The following is an 18,590-nucleotide window of genomic DNA, read 5'->3' as shown; positions in this document are numbered from 1 at the left end:
ATTTTGATAATTTTTAAAAATAAATATATTTCATTGATTTTTAACAGAGAGGAAGGGAGAGGGAAAGAGAGCTAGAAAGATCGATGAGAGAGAAACATCGATCAGCTGCCTCCTGTACATCCCCCAACGGGGATGTGCCCGCAACCAATGCACATGCCCTTGACCGGAATCGAGCCTGGGACCTTTTAGTCCCCAAGCAGACGCTCTATCCACTGAGCCAAACCGGTTTTGGCAAGATTTTGATCATTTAAATGGAGATAAAGTAGATATAATCAAACTTGATCTAATGATAAAAATAGTATTTTTTCCTGAAGTGATGATTCAAATAAAAAAAAAAATAGTATTTTTCCTTTACTTTAAAAAAATATCCAGGTATATCTTAGGTTCCATGAGGTAAGAAGAGTTTCCAGAGAACTTATGCAAAGTAAATCACTTACATCTGGACAATTAGACAACTTCGACACAAGGAACTCATTTTTTGCTCATTCCATGTATTACCACTTTCAGAAAAGAGTTAGAAATAAAATTCCTCTAAGATTTATAGCTACTGTTAGCTACTGAGTACCAAACTCTTTGCTGTAAATGCTTTATAAACAAGACCAAATTATCCTTATAAAAGCCCTGGAAGATAGATATCATCTCATTATATAGGAAAAGAAAATAAACCTCAGAAAGTTTTAAAAACCTTGCTCAAGATCACTTTGACACCTAAAATCAAAGTAGCCAGTGACTGAGGTCTGAACTTAGCCTCATCTGACTGGAGACCTTGGTCATCATCATCCGATTTTAGTGACTTTGACCAAAGATTAAAGGCAAACCAATCACCGATTAACCGTGAACACTGCTCACTATCTCTCCTTGGACTCTGACTTTTTTTCTTTTGTTTTTACTTCATTAGGATCTGTAATAATTTAGAAATCCCTATATATTTAAAGACAAAGTTAAGGATTATAAAATGTGTTTTGTCTACATGTATACTTATAATGAGAGAGAAAGAAATATTCCTTTCTAATACAGTCAGTCAGTGATAGTGCCTGGCATAAAATTTTTAAAATTCTGCTTATTATTTACAGAATTGATACTTTTTAAAAAATTTTATTTATTTATTTATTTTAATATATTTTATTGATTTTTTTTGCCCCCCTCCCTCCCATACATACCCTCCCTCCCCAGAGTTTTATGTCCATTGGTTGTACTTATAATGCATGTATACAAGTCCTTCGGTTGATCTATTATCTCCCCCAGATCTCCCTCCCCACCCCACTGTAAATTGACAGTCTGCTTGCTGCTTTACTGTCTCTATATCTATCTTTCGGTTCATCAGTTCATAATGTTCTTTATTATCCATAAATGAGCGAGGTCATGTGGTGTTTCTCTTTCATTGATTGGCTTTTGCTGTGTCCCATAGATTTTGGATTGTGTTTTCATTGTCATTTGTTTCCAGGATGTTTTTAATTTTTTCCTTGATTTCTCTGGTAACCCAGTCCTTGTTTAATAGCATGCTGTTTAGTCTCCATGTGTTTGATTTCTTTGGATTATTTTTATTGTAGTTAATTTCCAGTTTTATGCCATTATGATCTGAGATACATTTTTTTTTTTAAATGAGGCTACTTTTCATATTTGAATCCAAGATAAGTGATGTGGTGATTTGATATAATTTTTTTTCATTACTTCAAGTTTTTTTGTTTTTGTTTTGCTAATCCTCACTGGCAGATATTTTTTCCCCCATGATTTTTTGAGAGAGTGGAAGGGAGAGACTCTGAGAGGGAGAGAGAAGGAGGGAGAGAAACATTGATGTGAAAGAGACACATTGATTGGTTGCCTTTCGCATGCAGGGGCGGGGATTGTACTTCTGACCATTCTGTGCACACAGGCAGCATTTTTAACATTGAGCCACACCAGCCAGGGCGCCCTCAGTCTTTGACTTAAGAATTATATCCTTGCTCTGAAAACCAGGCATTTTTCAGTGACTCATTAAAATGATCATGAACTTGATTCAACTTCTTTAGGTAGTACTACTCATGTTCTTAAGCCTTTTTAAAGAACATCATATAAGCATTTAATGATGCTAATATTAACAAGCATATAAATTGTATAATAATTCTAAATAACTTATATAAACTAATATATTGATGGTTACTCTAAAGAAACAGTCTGCAAGAGATTGGAATTCCAAAATGCAAAACCTTCTCCTGCATTTCACAGATGAAAAATCAAGGGGTGTGGAAGGTGAAAAAAGTATTGCTCCCATATCCAATATGTAAGAACTGTTATCTGTCCAAGAAAATGATGGGTTATTTCTCCCCTACTGGTCAATTTTACTGAAAGTTTTCCCTTCAGTATACGCATGTGATCCTTAAAAAGACCTGAAACTATTTTTCAGGTTTGTTAAGTGTCAGAAAACCTAGAGCAGCCCTGCTAAGTGCATCATTATCTGCCATTGCAGAGTGAGAGCTACAATTTTGTAACTCAGTGATGCAGGGTCTTAATCTTTGCAATGACTGTATTGGCATCTAGTTATTACTAAAAAAGGTTTACCAGAGTCATAACTTCGACTATTGGCAATTTGCTCTTGGCAAAAGAAATCTTCGCTTCCAATAGCTTTCTGGAGCTGGTTAAAACACACATTATACATGCACCCTTATTTATAAAACATACACACACACACACACACACACACACACACACACACACACGATGGGTACTAATGCATATGAAATAAGGTCTCCTTAAGTTATATGAGTGCAGTATATCCTCCTTAAAATTTTATTCCCTTTTGCTATTCATCCAATTATAACAACAGCCTGGTATATCAGCTACATTACTGGATATTCACTGGAACACAAATGCAAAATACAAAACTGATAAGAGAAATGTAGATTTTAATTAAAGGACAGAAAGTGAAGCTTTTCCAATGGTTAATAGAAATGTTAAGATTCTTCACTTGGCTCTTTTCACTGAATTGATTTCTTCCTACTGTGAAATTTAATTAAAAATGTAAAGGAATTTTATTGCCAAGAAAGGTTTTATAGAAATTGCTTGCAAAATACCTTTTTTAATTTCCTAAAAGCACATTTTAGTGTGTCACAATTTTTAAAGATAAGGGAAAAATACAATGAACACTATAAGTATAAGCATAGATATATCTATGTTTCCATTTTTTTTTTTTTTTTTTTTTGTGGGGGAGGCGAAATTAGGTCATTCTGAGTCATCCAAAGAACCATTGAACTCATTAATGCAGTTCAATAACATTTAGTCATGTGATAAGTAATTGAAAGTATTTATGCCATACCATATAACTCACCTTACAAGCACTTCTCTTAAATTTCTTGAAATGTCTTTGTAGTAAAAATTGTTTTTACACAATAATTGTGTGTATGTAGATATACTATACAGTAATGCCAAGGTAACCTTTGTTCCTCAAAACAAAATTTTAATGTTCCATCTAAAAAAATGTAAATCTTAAAAGACTTAAAAAGTTAGACTTAAAAACTAACAGAAAATAAAACCTTTATTTAAATGTGAAAAGCTTCTTAATATTCTCTGTAGGAATTGAGCCTAGGGAGGCCAGGACATTCTGACCAGTGGCAACCAGAAGCATTTCCCAAATTTCCAGGGGGAAAAGGGGTGGAGGGGCGGTGAGGAGCTTAATCGGTAACACAGACTCAGAGGTGTCTACTGATTCAATTAGCCACTTTAAAGTATATATTTCAGTGGTGTTTAGGGTATTCACAATGTGCAAACACTATTTCTTTTAGTTTCAAAACTTTTCATCGTCCTGTAACCCCTCCCCCCTCCATGCCTATTAAGTAATCAAATCCCATTACCTCCTCGCCCATCCACTGGTAACCTCTATTCTGCTTTCTGTCTCTGTGGGTTTGCCTTTTCTGGGTATATCAAAGGAGTCATACAATATGTGACCTTAGTGTCTGGTTTCTTTCACTTAGCCTGATTTTTTTTTTTTTTTTTTTTTTTTTTGAGATTAGTTTAAGTTGTGACATGTATCAGAACTTCCTTTTTATGGCTGATAATATTCCATTATGTGTATATGCCATAATTTGTTTATTTATTTGTTGATGGATATTTGGATTGTTTCCACCTTTTTACTATTATAAACAATGCTGTTATATAAACATTTGTGTGCAACTTCCTATGTGAACAGATGTTTCTATTTCTCTTGGGTATATATCTAGGAGTGGAATTGCTGTGTTACATTGGAACTCTATATTTAACTTTTTGAGGAATTGTGTGTGATTTTTAACCCCCCACAATCACGAAGCTTGGTTGGTTATTCTGTCTCCTAAATATCCCCGTTTTTCATCATTATTCCCACTACTATATACTAAAGGTACTTTCCAGGATTACTTTACTAGCTTCCTTTTTGTTTTCTTTGTCATCACCATGGCCTTATTCTGTGTCATCTTTCACATATTGCAAACTTGGTTTTCGGAAATGTAAATCTTATGAGGTTATCTCATTGTTTTAAAAACTAAACACAAACACAGAGGCTCATTATTACAGTCCTCAGGATATGAAGTCTAAACTTATATGTCTTACAAAGGCTCTTTGCTGTCCAGTTCCTTCTGTGTGGTTTCAACTTAATGCATACATTTGTTCTATCCATATACTGATGCCTGTATTTCAATTTTTGTATATGTTCTAACTCTAGCAACTTCCTTACCCAAATCGTATGTTTTCTTTCAGATGTCTCCTCTCTTTTTTAGAAGCCCTTTCTGTCTCTTCATGATTATAATGTGCCCTTCTTTTGTGCTCTCCACATTTCTGTACTAATGTTGAAGAGTTTACACACAAGTGCCAGCTGATGTATTAGTAGTGTAGACAAAAAGTATAATTAATAGGAATTAAGAAGTCAAAAGATTACTTGGTACTAAGTTACATAAGGAAGGCCTCATGGAGGAAGGTGTTACTTGAACTGGACTTTGAAGGAAGGAAGCATTCATGAAGGTATGATAATGATCTGCAGCTATAGGTAAATTAAACCTGTTGAATATCCATGGATCTAGACGTATGAGGACTCATGGTAGAGGGCAAAAGCTATGTCAAACTCATGGCATTCGAGTTTGATGTGCTTGTACATTCTTCAACATTGCTGTTGTGTTACTTACATGAAATAAGCACTAGATACAATTGCTATGGAAGAAAAGCACAGAAAGAATGTGCAAAAGATTTTAAGAACTTACAGTGTGTTGACAAAAGTGAGATGCAATGATATACTTTATGGGAAGTGTAAGAAAATCATTAAGGGCAACTTTTTTTTTTTTTACCATATATGCTCATTTCAGTGTTTACCCAAATACATTTATAAAAATCAACGAAACTTCAATTACTGCAGACAGAAACTGCAGTAACTAGGCAATTTCTATAGATAAATTATAGAATCTTCCACAAGACTTGTATAGTGTTGGATAAAAGGTCTGTGTTTATCTAGAAAAAGATTGGAAATGAGATAACTCCATTTTGCAGTTATCTGTGCTCTCTCCTGTTTCTCAACTGACAGTAAAAGTGGGACTTTCAGCTCTTTGCTTAGTTAGCATTCAATAAATGTTTGCATGCATAAACAAAATAAGATTAAAATGTAATTCTTATGTTTCCATTTTTAGTATCTTTTATGTGTTATAATAGCTAGCTACTTAAAAGGTACAAATGCATTTTCTCATGTGTGGGTGTGTGTGTGTGTGTGTGTGTGTTTACAGTACTGATTATTTAAAACTATTTATAAAAGTCTACTTTGCCTGTTAGGCAAAAATATTAGAATTATTAAAAAATCTCCCCTTAAATTTTGAGAACAGAAGCCATTCATGTTTAAATATAAATAAACTTCCACTTTTGGCTCTGTGTTTCACTGGCATTTTGGAGTGTTAAAATTTTAGTTGAAATAACACCACCTCTGATTTCTCAAAACAATATTTTCTTCTCTGTTATCAGCATATTTTGTTCCGTCTTTTATAGCTTTTGAGTTGTAGTACACTTAGTTTTATCATTAGACTGAGCTCCTTGAAGAAAATGGCAGGAATTTTGAGAATTACAAATCTGTTCAAACTCCCAGCAAGTTCTGAGCTGCTCTCCTCTTACGTGGGCTTTTTCTCCACTTCCCATTTTCAGCCTGTCAGTGCTCCCTGTCTGAGCCTACCAGCCACACATATACTAGGTGTGCAGTTAATAATGTGGATTTTTTTTTCAATAGATGGAATTACATATGTTTATATATGTGAATTGATATGTATGCTATTTGGTTATATTGACGAGTTTCAAAATTTTATATATCAAATTTTCCGAAGGTGTTAAAATCATAGGTATTTTTACGCTTAAAACTGTCGAATATCAGGCCCAAAAAAGCATTTTCGGGAAGTTTTAGTTCATTATTTAAAAAAAAAAAAGTGCTGCTGACTACTTTGGGAAGCTTATGATGAACATGCTTCATCTCAAGATACTTGAGAATGCTAGTTTAAACACTTTAAAAGAGATGACTTCAACATAAAAAACAAAGAATGTCTAGATCAATCAAAAAAATTTGAAGACCAACAATTGCAAGCATTATTGGATGAAGATGCGTGTCAAACTCAAAAACAACTTGCAGAAAGATTAAATGTTGCTCAGCAAACAATTTCCAATCTTTTATAAGCGATGGGAAAGATTTTAAAGGAAGGAAAATATGTGCCACATCAACTGAATGAAAGACAATGGAAAACCGAAAAATCATCAGTAAAATGTTGCTTCAAAAGCACGAAAGAAAGTCTTTTTTGCATTTTATTGTGACTGGCAATGAAAAGTAGATTTATTTTGAGAATCCCAAACGCACAAAATCATGGGTTGATCCAGGTTGATCCAAAGCAAGGCCAAATCGCTTTGGAAAGAAGACAATGCTCTGAGTTTGGGGGAATCAGGAAGGTGTGGTGTATTAGGAGCTTCTGAAACCAGGTAAAACCATCAATACTGATCACTACTGACAACAAATAATCAAATTGAACCACGCTTTGAACGTGAAACAGCTAGAATGGGTCAGAAGACACGGCAAAGTAATTTTGCTTCATGATGATGCACCATCATACACTTCAAAACCAGTTAAAGACACGTTAAAAGATCTTGCCTGGGAAGTATTAACTCATCTGCCATATTCACCAACCATTCTTTGCTCCTTTAGATGACCACTTGTTCCAATCAATGGCACATGCACTTTCCGAAGAGCACTTTAAAACATACAAAGAAGTGGAAAGTTGGGTCTCTGAATGGTTTGCCTCAAAACAAGTGAAGTTCTATTGGGATAAAATCCACAAATTATCTAAAGATGGGGGAAATGTGTAGCTAGCGATGGACATTACTTTGAATAAAGCACTTTTGATATTTCTCTTGAAATTGTGTTTTCTTTGATTTCAAAATCTGCATTATTATCTGGTATACCTAGTGCTTAATTTTATATACTACTATGATTGTGGTGATACCTTCAAAGGTGTATTCATTGATATGTATCCAATTATTTAAATATGTGTAGTTCACAGAATGCAAATTATACCTCATTAAAGCTGTTAAAATTTTTCTTACATGCCTACCATCAATAGGTAATTACTTGACTAAGTCCTGTGTTTCCAGGAACAGTAGAGACTTGCACTCCTCATTTGTTTTGAGATCCTCTCTTGGCCTGTGTCCCCAATCTTCACTAGTTTGCCCTTTATCTTGTCCCCAGTCTCCATCATTCTCCATTAATGCCACAGCCACTCTTTCTGGAAGAGAAAATTTCATAGTTATAAGCTACAGGTAATTTTTTTTTTTTTTTTTTAATCTTCACTCTAGGATATTTTTCCCATTGATTTTTAAAGAGAGTGGAAGGAAGGGGGTGAAAAGGGGAGAGAGAAACATGGATGTGAGACACATCAGTGGGTTCCTTCTGCATGGTCCCCTATTGGGACCGGGGATCAAACCTGCAGCCCAGGTTCATGCCTTTGGGAATTGAACCAGTGAACCTCAGTCCACAGGTTGACTCTCTAACCATTGAGCTGAGCCATGCTGGCCAGGGCTGGGTATTATTATTTTTAAATTTTTATTTAATATTTTTATTGATTTCGGGGTGGAAGGGAGAGGGATAGAAGAATCAGTGATGAGAGGGAATCATTGATCTGCTGCTTCCTGCATGCCTCTTACTGGGGATTGAGCCCACAACCTGGGCATGGGCCCTTAAGTGGTAATCTAACAGTTACCCCTCCTGATTCCTAGATTGACGCTCAACCACTGAGCCACATTGACTGGGCTGGGAATTATTCTTAAGTCATTCCTATGTACTGGAAGCTGTGGCCAGTAGAGGGATTAACACACACACACGCAAGGTACATTCGAGCCTCTGTTCTCTCTGAGCTCAGAGCCTGATGGGCCACACATGAACAGCTGTATATTCCCCAAGATTACAGAGGAATTGACAAATAGATATGTAGGTATTAATATTAAGTGAAAGTTGGTTAAGCTCAGCAAATTCCAATGAAAAGGTATTAGGCACCCTGTTGGTGTTAGGTACTCTGAAGGTGCATCCTACAGACCACGGCATAAGAATTGTCAGAAGTGTTGGTTTAATAATTTCCCTCTGAAACAGAGTATCTGGTGAATGGGCCTGGATATCTGCATTTTAACAAACTCTACACCACTGTAGAACTACCCAGAATGGTAAGAACCTAGTTGGAAACAAGGGTAGAGTAAGAGGGCAGTAGAAGTTGATTTTCTGGGCAGTTTGCTTTTGCTCATTTGGCTCCTTGTGTCAACAGAGTTGGAAATATTTTGGCCATCAGGTTTTTGCTAATGAATCCAGTTATATTCATTTAATAGTTTAGAATTAATAAAGTGTATATTCAAGTTTTGTAATTTATCTGTGAGTGAAATTTATGTGCTTCAATTTTAAAGTTTTGATCAAATTTTCCTTTCTCCACAGAACTCAACAAAAATCCAGTGGAAGGCTTTTCAGCAGGTTTAATAGATGACAATGATCTCTACCGATGGGAAGTCCTTATTATTGGTCCTCCAGATACACTTTAGTAAGTACAATGATACTGACATCAAAATGGAGCTCTTTTAATTAATTGAAATATAAACTATTTTGGCACACTGAAATGAAAAATTATTTTTTAAAAAGCAGATTAAATGGCTGTATTTAGTATCATTTGTATGGAATGATCTATCTATGGTTTTTGTATCCTGCTGAAACTATCTAAAACTTGTTACTTTCTTAAATATATGAGTTTCAGAAATTCAGATATTTTTTATTCCTGGGATAAATTTATTACAGAGAAGCTATCTTTAAGGTGAGGTTACATATAAGTAATATATTTTTTTTACTTATATTACAGAAATTGGATTATTTTGTCAAAATAGAGAAGGATATTCTTTATTGAAATGTTTCTCCTTCTTTCTTCCCTTGTGCTTCCTGTGCCTTGTGTCCAAAGGGAACATAACTTTAAAGATAAGGATTTACAATTTTTAACATTTTATCAATTTAATGAAAGCATACTATTAGTCTGGGAGATTTCATACAGAGCATAGTGTACACAAAAGTGTCTTAAGCAGGCTGGAAAGAACTTTCAAGAATATCAATTTCAGTGGTTCTCTAATTGGGTTCTCACAGAATATTGGCTAGAACAAAGGTGTTCTCTATCTAAAATGAACTCACAGTCATCTTTTTCCAATTTGTAAATGTGACTGTTACAGTTAATCATTTTTCATTAACCTCTTACTAACTGATGTAAAGATGGAAAACAGATTGTACTGCTATCAAAGAGCAATAGAGAGATGGAATTTCTTAAATATTTTATGTAATACATTTCTAGATTTGAAGTCTACAGTTTTATTTTCTGCCCCAAGTGTTTATATATAGACTAACTTAAACTTACTAATATTTAATGTTCTGTAAGAGGGGTCATGACTACCTTGTACCTGACTGGTACAAGCTCCATATTTTTATAGAAGTTGAGGTGTTGGAAGAAAATGCAGTGACCTTCTCACAGACATACACCTGAGAGATGGTAGGGACAAATCTAGATCTAAGTCTCTTGGGGGACTAATTACACTTCCAGCCATGGTCCTTGATGGTACTAAGGCAAGGGTTGGATGCATCATACATTTTTTTCTAATGGTTAAGTAGTGTCCTTTTATTTTATATATATGTTTTAACAGAGAGGAAGGGAGAGGGATAAAGAGTTAGAAACATCAATCAGCTGCCTCCTGCACACCTCCTACTGGGGATGTGCCTGCAACCAAGGTACATGCCCTTGACTGGAATTGAACCTGGGACCCTTCAGTCCTCAGGCCGACACTATCCACTGAGCCAAACGAGCAAGGGCTGAAAGCTACATACACACACACACACACACACACACACACACACACACAGAGGAAATCTTTATTGTTCAGATTATTACAGGTGTTCCTCCCCCCCCCCCCCCCCCAAATAGCTCTCCACCTGATTCCCCACCCCATGCCCTTACCTTCGCCACTATCTTCATCCATAGGTGTAATATTTTTGTCCTCTCTCTTCTTTCACCCCTCAGACCCCCTTCCCCCTGAGAATTGTCAGTCCACTCCCTTTCTGTGTCACTGATTCTATTATATTCACCAGTCCATCCTGTTCTTCAGATTTTTTATTCACTTGATTTTTAGATTCACTTGTTGGTAGGTACATATTTGATGTCTTTTTGTTGTTCATAATTTTTACCTTTACCTTTTTCTTCTTCCTCTTCTTTTTAAATATATATTTTATTGATTTTTTTTTTTTTTTTTTTTTTTTTTTTTTTTACGGAGAAGAAGGGAGAGGGATAGAGAGCTAGAAACATTGATGAGAGAGAAACATCAACCAGTTGCCTCCTGCACACCCTATACCGGGGATATGCCCGCAACCAATGTACATGCCCTTGACTGGAATCAAACCTGGAACCTTTCTGTCTGCAGACCGATGCTCTATCCACTGAGCCAAACTAGTTTCGGCTCTTCCTCTTAAAGAATACCCTTCAGCATTTCATGTAATCCTGGTTTGTGGTGATGAACTCCTTTAACTTTTTCTTGTCTGTGAAGCTCTTTATCTGACCTTCAATTCTGAATGATAGCTGTGCTAGGTAGAGTAATCTTGGTTGTAGGTTCATGCTGTTCATCACTTTGAATATTTCTTGCCACTTCCTTCTGGCCTGCATAGTTTCTGTTGAGAAATCAGCTGACAGTCATATGGGAACTCCCTTGTAGGTAACTAACTGTTTTTCTCTTGCTGCTTTCAAGATTCTCTCTTTGTCTTTTGCCCTTGGCATTTTAATTATGATGTGTCTTGTTGTGGTCCTCTTTGGATTCTTCTTGTTTGGGGTTCTGTGCACTTCCTGAACTTATAAGTCTATTTCTTTTACCAGGTAGGGAAAGTTTTCGGTCATTATTTCTTCCAATGGGACTTCATTATCCTGCTCTCTCTCTCTTCTTCTGGCACGCCAAAAATCCGGATGTTGGTACACTTAAAGCCATTCCAGAGACTCCTTACACTATCCTCACACTTTTGGATTCTTCTTTCTTTCTGACTCTCTGGTTGGGTGTTTTTTGTTTCCTCATATTCCAGAATTTTGGTTTGACTCTTGGGGTACTTTGATCTACAGGTGAGTTTCTGTATATTCTTTATTTCAGACAGTGTATGCTTAATTTCTGACTGGTCCTTTTCCATTTTTTTGATATTCTCATTATAAGGTCCTTGAAGGTCTCTTCAAGTTTCTCAGCAGTTTTTAGAAGATTCTTAAATAATCTTATAAATGTGATTCTGAACTCTGTGTCATCCAGTAGTTTACTTTCCTCTATCTCTCCCATTCGTGACATCCTTCTGTGCCTCCGCATTTTGGCTTCCTCCCTGTGTTGATGGAGTGGGTTTGTGTGGTCGGTGACCTAAAGGGGCCAGTAGCTCAGCTTCCCCAATCACCCGAGGTGGTCACTCTTGGTATACCCCTTTGTGGGCTGAGTGCAAAGTCTTGCTGTAGTTAAGCCTTAATTGCTGTTGGTACACTGGGAGGAACTGACCTCCAGGCCAATTAGCTGTGAGGACCCACTGTGTCTATAATGGAAGAACTGCTGTGCTGGAGACACGCTTATCGAGCAGGATTTGCTTCAGTGGGGCTTTGGTGCTCACTGATTCCGCCTCCCAAATGTGTCACTTATGGATGTGAGGAGTTGAAATCTGGTGTCCTATACTGACCATTAGGTACACTGACTTCTGGGTCTCCAATGGGGTGCGATTCAGCTACTGTCTCGCAGGAGTTACAGTGAGAAACACAGTCCTCTCTTTCCTGCTTGGAGCTTGGAGGCTTTGGAGCTGTTTGCACTGGGTTGCAAGTTTGCTAGGCTAAACTAAAACAGAGAAGGCCATTCATATGCAAAAGCCACTCTTTGGAGCTTGGGTGTGTTTGTAGATTGTGGAGGGCGGAGTCTCAGGGTGTCACTAGGCCAGGGCGTGGCAAATAGCAATGGCTGGCTATGAGCCTTCTCTGCTCTCTGACTGAGTCTCTGCATCTCCCACCCCAGCACAGCAAACAACTATTTTTGCATGTAGCTCTGCAAGCAAGCCACCCTCACTTTCCAGCCTGATGGCAGACAGTTCAGCTTCTCCCCAGAAACTGGATTTCAGAGAGATCGGTAGCTTGTCTCTCTTCGGGTTGAAGAAAGCAACGTCTTCCTCCAGCTGGGGTCCACCGCCAGCCCGAATGGCGCTCGTGCATCCCCGTTCCTCAGTTTTTCAGCGCTGTGTCCTGATTGTTCTTTTTTCTAGTTGTAGAATTTCCACTCAGCCAGTTTTCCCATGGTTCTGGATGAAAGAAGTTTTGTCTTTTAGTTGTAGTTTTGAAATGGTTGTGCACTGCCTAAGTTTAGATGTTTACCTACGTCATGATCTTGGATCTCCTTGAAAGCTCATTTATTAACCAAATTTTATACAGATATCTGGTTTATGAACCTGATGAAATTCAGGTCTTTTCTAGATTTTGCAATCAAAACACATTGCATGAAGGTTTATACAGCAATATTTCAGTGATAGAATCTTATTACTCTTACAGTTAATATGAAATAATGAGAAAAATTCCTCTAAACTGATATTTTCTATATAGAGCAGGGTGGGGAACCTTTTTTCTACCAAGGACCATATTTATAACATAATTGTAGGCCATACAAAATTATCAACTTAAAAATTATCCTGCTGTAGTCTGTCAAACATTTAATTTAAAGCCTTGGCAGGGCCTGGCCAAATGATTTCTCAAAGTTCTTAACATGGCCAACATGCTGTACTTCTCCAACCCTGATATAGAGGCTTGGTTAGGCATCTAGACTTGAGCTCCATCTCTAAGGACCTCACAGAATTCTTTTTTCATGCAATTGTCTCTGAATATTATTAGCTGGTCCATGTATTTTGTATACTTTTAGTTTCACCAAAGAGAGCCTCTTTTTAATAGTTATTGTACTATACACACCATTATTTCCACCAATACAAACCTATTTCTGGCCTTCAATATACATTTAAAAAGTAGTGGCTGCTTGATACGAAATGTGCATAGCAGAAGTATTTGTTGGAGCTACTTTGGAGTATGGACCTACTGATGAGTCTGTTGATGGCCACTTCCACACTGTCCCATCCTGATGAGAGCACTGCAGCTGGGCTACATAATTTGACCTCAGTGCCATGAGAATTTGAGCCTCTTGTGAGTAATGAAGCCTTAATGCAATTGACAGACATAATAATCATTTAAAATTACCCGGATCTGATTTCTTTTTATTAATGATCTTTTTTTATAATTAACGTACTGGAAATTATAAGATTGTTTTTACCATAAATCCCTCAAAAAAGAGGTTTAAGATACATTAAGTTTAGGCTAACCCTTTTGGCAATGTCCTATTTTGAATGGTTGTAAAAAATAAAGTATTATACTGGCATTTACACTACTTACTTATTTAGTTCTCAGATTTTTTTTTTGAGTACTCTTATATCAGATGGGAACATGACCTTGAATTAGTTAATAGTCACTGTTCCCGAAGAGGTTATACTTTATACACTTTGGTGTTAGGTATGGTGCAGATAATCACTGGGTATTTATGAGAAATCATTGGGAACATGGCAGGTTTTGAATGTGCCAGGAACTTTTCCCAGAGGAAAAGATGTCCAAAATGGGAAATGAAGAGTTAATAACTGTATTAGTTACTAAGCATTTTGGCTCCAAGTAACAGAAATCTGATTTTAACTGGCTTAGAATACTTTGAATAATTTGTTGTCCCAATACAAAATGGTTACAGCAGTTTCGAGCATTTGAGAATATTACCCAAGGAAATAAGAGAAGGTACTTTCTTCAGTAGACTCTGCTTCTTGTCTCATTGTCAGAATTGAGTGGCTTGCCATTCTTTAACCAGTAATTGGCAAAATGAATGAGATTGCCACATCTGGTTTAGATTAATTATTCTTGGATGGAAGAGATTTGGGACTGTCAACAACAAGGTAAAAATTAACTAGACAGATATTCTGGCAATAACAGTGAGTGGTAGGGATAAATTGAAGGGAGCTAGGGATTAAGCATTTCATAGGGAGAACTGTATACATAGGGCCTAGAAGAAAGGCATGGAATAAGTAAGGATATGGAAACTGAGTAAAATGATTATAAAGAATTTTAAGAAACGAGGTTGGACAGGGAATCGAAGGCTAGATGAAATTTACAAAAAGTATTAAAGAGTTTAAATTTATCTTTTGCCCTAAGGACAAAGCCTAGCCATTGAAAAATTTTGCATCAGGAGGTACCAGTTAAATTTACATTTAAAAATGTACATTGAGTTACTAAGTATTAAAATTTCAGGAATATGGGTTTTGTTTTTCTTGTTTATTTGTATTTCTGCAACAACAATATACTTTAACAATGTTATTTTAAAAAATTGTCTATAATATAAATATGTTATAGACAAATTTTGAGGAGTTTGAGGGTTTCTCATGGCTGCTTGAAATAGAGAGATCAGCAATCTTTGTTTTAGAGCACATGTGTCAAACACAAGGCCCGCGGGCCAAATCCAGCCCGCCAGGCCTTGCAATGTGGCCCGCACCGCGCTGTCATCACTGCACTCCGCTGTCAGTTTATGACATTGTCAGTTTATGACTGTTCAGTAAACCATTCGGCCCGCGATTTAGGCTGGATTTTAGATTTTGGCCCCTTCTCTGATTGAGTTCGACACCCCTATTTTAGAGGATAGAGAAAGAGCATATGTGCCTAGGGTAGGACACTGAGAAAGCAGAGGAAATTAGCCAGGAAAGGTATAAGGAGAGGAAAGGTTTTATAGAAGTAAGCTTTATAAAATTCTACTAAAATCAAGAATCAAAAATTAGGTATTTAATAGAGTTTATTTACTTAATAGCAAGGAGATTATGGGTGTTCTTTTAAAAATATTTGTATTGATTTCAGAGAGGAAGGGAGGGGAAAGAGATAGAAACATCAGTGTTGAGAGAGAATCATTGATTGACTACCTCACACACACCCTGCACTCGGGACCATGGCTCCAATCTGGGAATATGCCCTGATCAGGAATAGAACGGGCATGGAGTTCTGGTAGTTACTTCAGTGGAGTGAATAGGGTAGGAATCATTCAGCTGCGTGAGGAATGATTTGGAAGTGAATACATAGGCCTTGAGTATAAATAACTGCATAGGAAGAGAAACGGGCTGACAGTGGGAATCAGGGTGGCAGGGATATTGGGTTGAAAGTAAGTTAATGTTGTCTTAGATGGTACCTAGACATAAGTGATTAATTTACCACTTAACGATTAGATAGTTTATCCTATATAATAAAAGCCTAATATGCAAATTGTCCCCTCAGGTGGTCATTCTGTAGTTCAACTGCTTGCTATGATGTGCACTGACCACCAGGGGGAACATGGCAGTTATCAGCAATACACTGTGACCTCTCGCAGGCTACCTGGGGGCAGGGGTGACAGGGATGGAGATGCAATGCTACCCTCCCCCAGGATGCCAGGGCTTGCAACACACCACTTGGGAGGAGTTGGGCTGCAGCCACTGGACCACAGCGGCTGGTTAGGCTCCTGTGGGTTCACTCAGGAGCCAGTCTGCGAGGCTGGCCGGGAGAGAGTGCGCTGCCCACCTGGCTTCCGTGTGGTGCTGCTGGGCCGCCCAGAGGCCCACGCTGCACCTTGTCCCATGGCATCCAGCTGCACTCAGTGCATCTCCACGTGGGGACTCAGGCGCCATGGGCCAGCTGGGACCTGCCCTTTTACGCCAGACTCTCATGTTTCGATTGCTGGCCAGGCCTAGAGACCGCACCGGGTATCTAGTGTAATAATAAAAGAATAGGGTACTAAAATTTTTTAAAAGCTAGTGTGATATTTCATGGTGGCAGCATTAGCCTTCATTTAGTCACTAGAGGGCAGTCCATACTTCATTTAGTCACTAGAGGGCAGATGGATCACTGGCTATGCCATACCATTTATGGCCCACTACTTACAGTCAGTTGTATGAAAACAATAGGTATATCACACAAGTTTCAGAATCTCTTTCATAAAGACAGCCTCAAGAATTGATTCTTAACAGCACTAGAAAGATTAATAGAGAAGTAATAAAGATTCAAGACTGTAAAGATAAATATAATGGCTAAATTAATATTTATGGCAGCTATCAGTTTCAAATAAAGTAATGCATAAGTATACCACTTCTTTACATAGATTGTAAAGTAGTGGATAGCTACTCATAACCAGAGAAATGAAAAATTCAGGTAGGAGTGGCAGTGGGTTTTTAAGAAAGTCTTGGACACCTGGATAGCAGTGTGTAAAATATATGTTTAAATTTATATTGGTAAATGGTGAATGTACAACTTCTTTTTATCTCTTACTCTCTTTTTCTTTCATCAGTGATGGCTACTCTGTTCAAGTTGTATGCTGCTTTATTTCATACTACTGGCAATGAAAAATGGGAGAATCTTAAGATTATATGTATTTTTTTTTTTTTAAAGTATATTTTACTGATTTTAGAGAGGAAGGGAGAGGGAAAGAGAGAAGCATCAATGAGAGAGAATTATTGATCAGCTGACTCCTGCATGCCCCCACTGGGGATCAAGCTGGCAACCCAGGCATGTGCCCTTACTGGGAATCCAACTGTGACCTCCTGGTTCATAGGTCAACGCTTAACCACTGAGCCATGCTGCTGGGCTGTATTTTGTAGTATTGCCTTACCTTGAGACAATATAGAAAATAAAGAGATAGCTAACCAAACTTTGATTAATATTCTTTTACAGTAACAATTTTTTTTTATTGTTTTAAGACAGAGTCACAAGCCATATGTTCTGTAATGCATTTTTGGAGGGAATGAATCTCATACATGTATTCCTCAGAAATTGATGGATCACTGGATATGCCATACCATTTATCATTCAATGCTTAAGAACATAGGCTTTGGGGACTATCTTTGTTTAGTTCCCTGACTCTACCATTTTTATTAGTTGTGTGATTAAACAATTACTTAAACATTGTCTTAACAGTTTTATTTCTAGGGTAGAATCCCTATGCCTAGGAAGTGTTTGGATTGTTCAGTGTTATGTTGCTTGCAGTAGCAAAATAATTGGAAGCAATCAGATGTCTTATAATTGTAATGGATAAACTGTGGAATGTGGCAGATAAACTAAATGAACAAGAGATAAGTATCAAGATGAGTACAATGTTGAGTAAAATTTCATATGACAGCAAATGGTTTATAATTTTAAAAAATATATATATTTTATTAATTTTTTTTTTTTACAGAGAGGGAGAGGGATAGAGAGTCAGAAACATCGATGAGAGGGAATCATTGATCAGCTGCCTCCTGTACACCCCCTACTGGGGTTGAGCCTGCAACCAAGGAACATGCCCTTGACCAGAATCGAACCTGGGACCTTTCAGTCCACAGGCCGACGCTCTATCCATGGAGCCAAACCGGTTTTGGCCAGTTTATCATTCTATGATAGGAATTGTTTAGTAAGTATAGCAGAACTGTAGGATCTGACAAAGCCGAATGATAGGGTCTCTGATCCTTGTAAGATTTTTATAATTTAATACAAAAACAGTAAGACAGGTGTCCTAGAACAAACTTGAACTAGACCTAGGTTTCTCAACCTTTTCAAATGGGGAATTCTCGGTTGCATACCTTCAAAAAAAATTTTTTTTTTAAATTGATTTTGGAGGGGGAGATTGATACAAACATCAATGATCAGAGAGAATTGTTGATGAGCTGCCTCCTGCACGTCTCCTACTGGGGATCAAGCCCTCAACCCGGGCATGTGTCCTGACCGGAATTGAACCTTAACCCACTGATTCATGGGTTGATGATCAACCACTGAGCCACACCGGCTGTATTATACACTTCTTTTCAACATCATGCCAATAATATCTGTAATGAAGATAATATATAATGGAAGAGAAGATATCTTTAATTCATTGATGCTTTTTAATTAAGTTTGAATTTGCTCATCACTGTAGCATCCCTATATATTTGAAAAACAGTGAACATGTGACCTGTTGATATTTATTCTACAACTAGAGGCCTGTTGCACAAAATTAGTGCACAGGGTAAG

At 37.2% G+C, this 18,590-nt stretch overlaps 1 protein-coding gene across 1 annotated transcript in view; it reads left to right on the top strand.

The window, feature by feature from the left end:
• Positions 1–18,590, top strand: part of UBE2G1 (ubiquitin conjugating enzyme E2 G1) — an 88,516-nt gene that overhangs the window by 52,959 nt on the left and 16,967 nt on the right. Inside the window, exon 2 of the mRNA XM_084863060.1 lies at positions 8,933–9,035. Within this exon, the coding sequence (XP_084719186.1) occupies positions 8,933–9,035 (103 nt within the window). The remainder of the gene's footprint in view (positions 1–8,932; positions 9,036–18,590) is intronic.

Source organism: Pipistrellus hanaki (genome assembly GCF_964339955.1).
Source record: "Pipistrellus hanaki genome assembly, chromosome: 16".
Classification (NCBI taxonomy): Eukaryota; Metazoa; Chordata; class Mammalia; order Chiroptera; family Vespertilionidae; genus Pipistrellus; species Pipistrellus hanaki.
The sequence above is the reverse complement of the archived record's forward strand: the minus strand, read 5'-3'. Positions and strand labels throughout refer to the sequence as shown.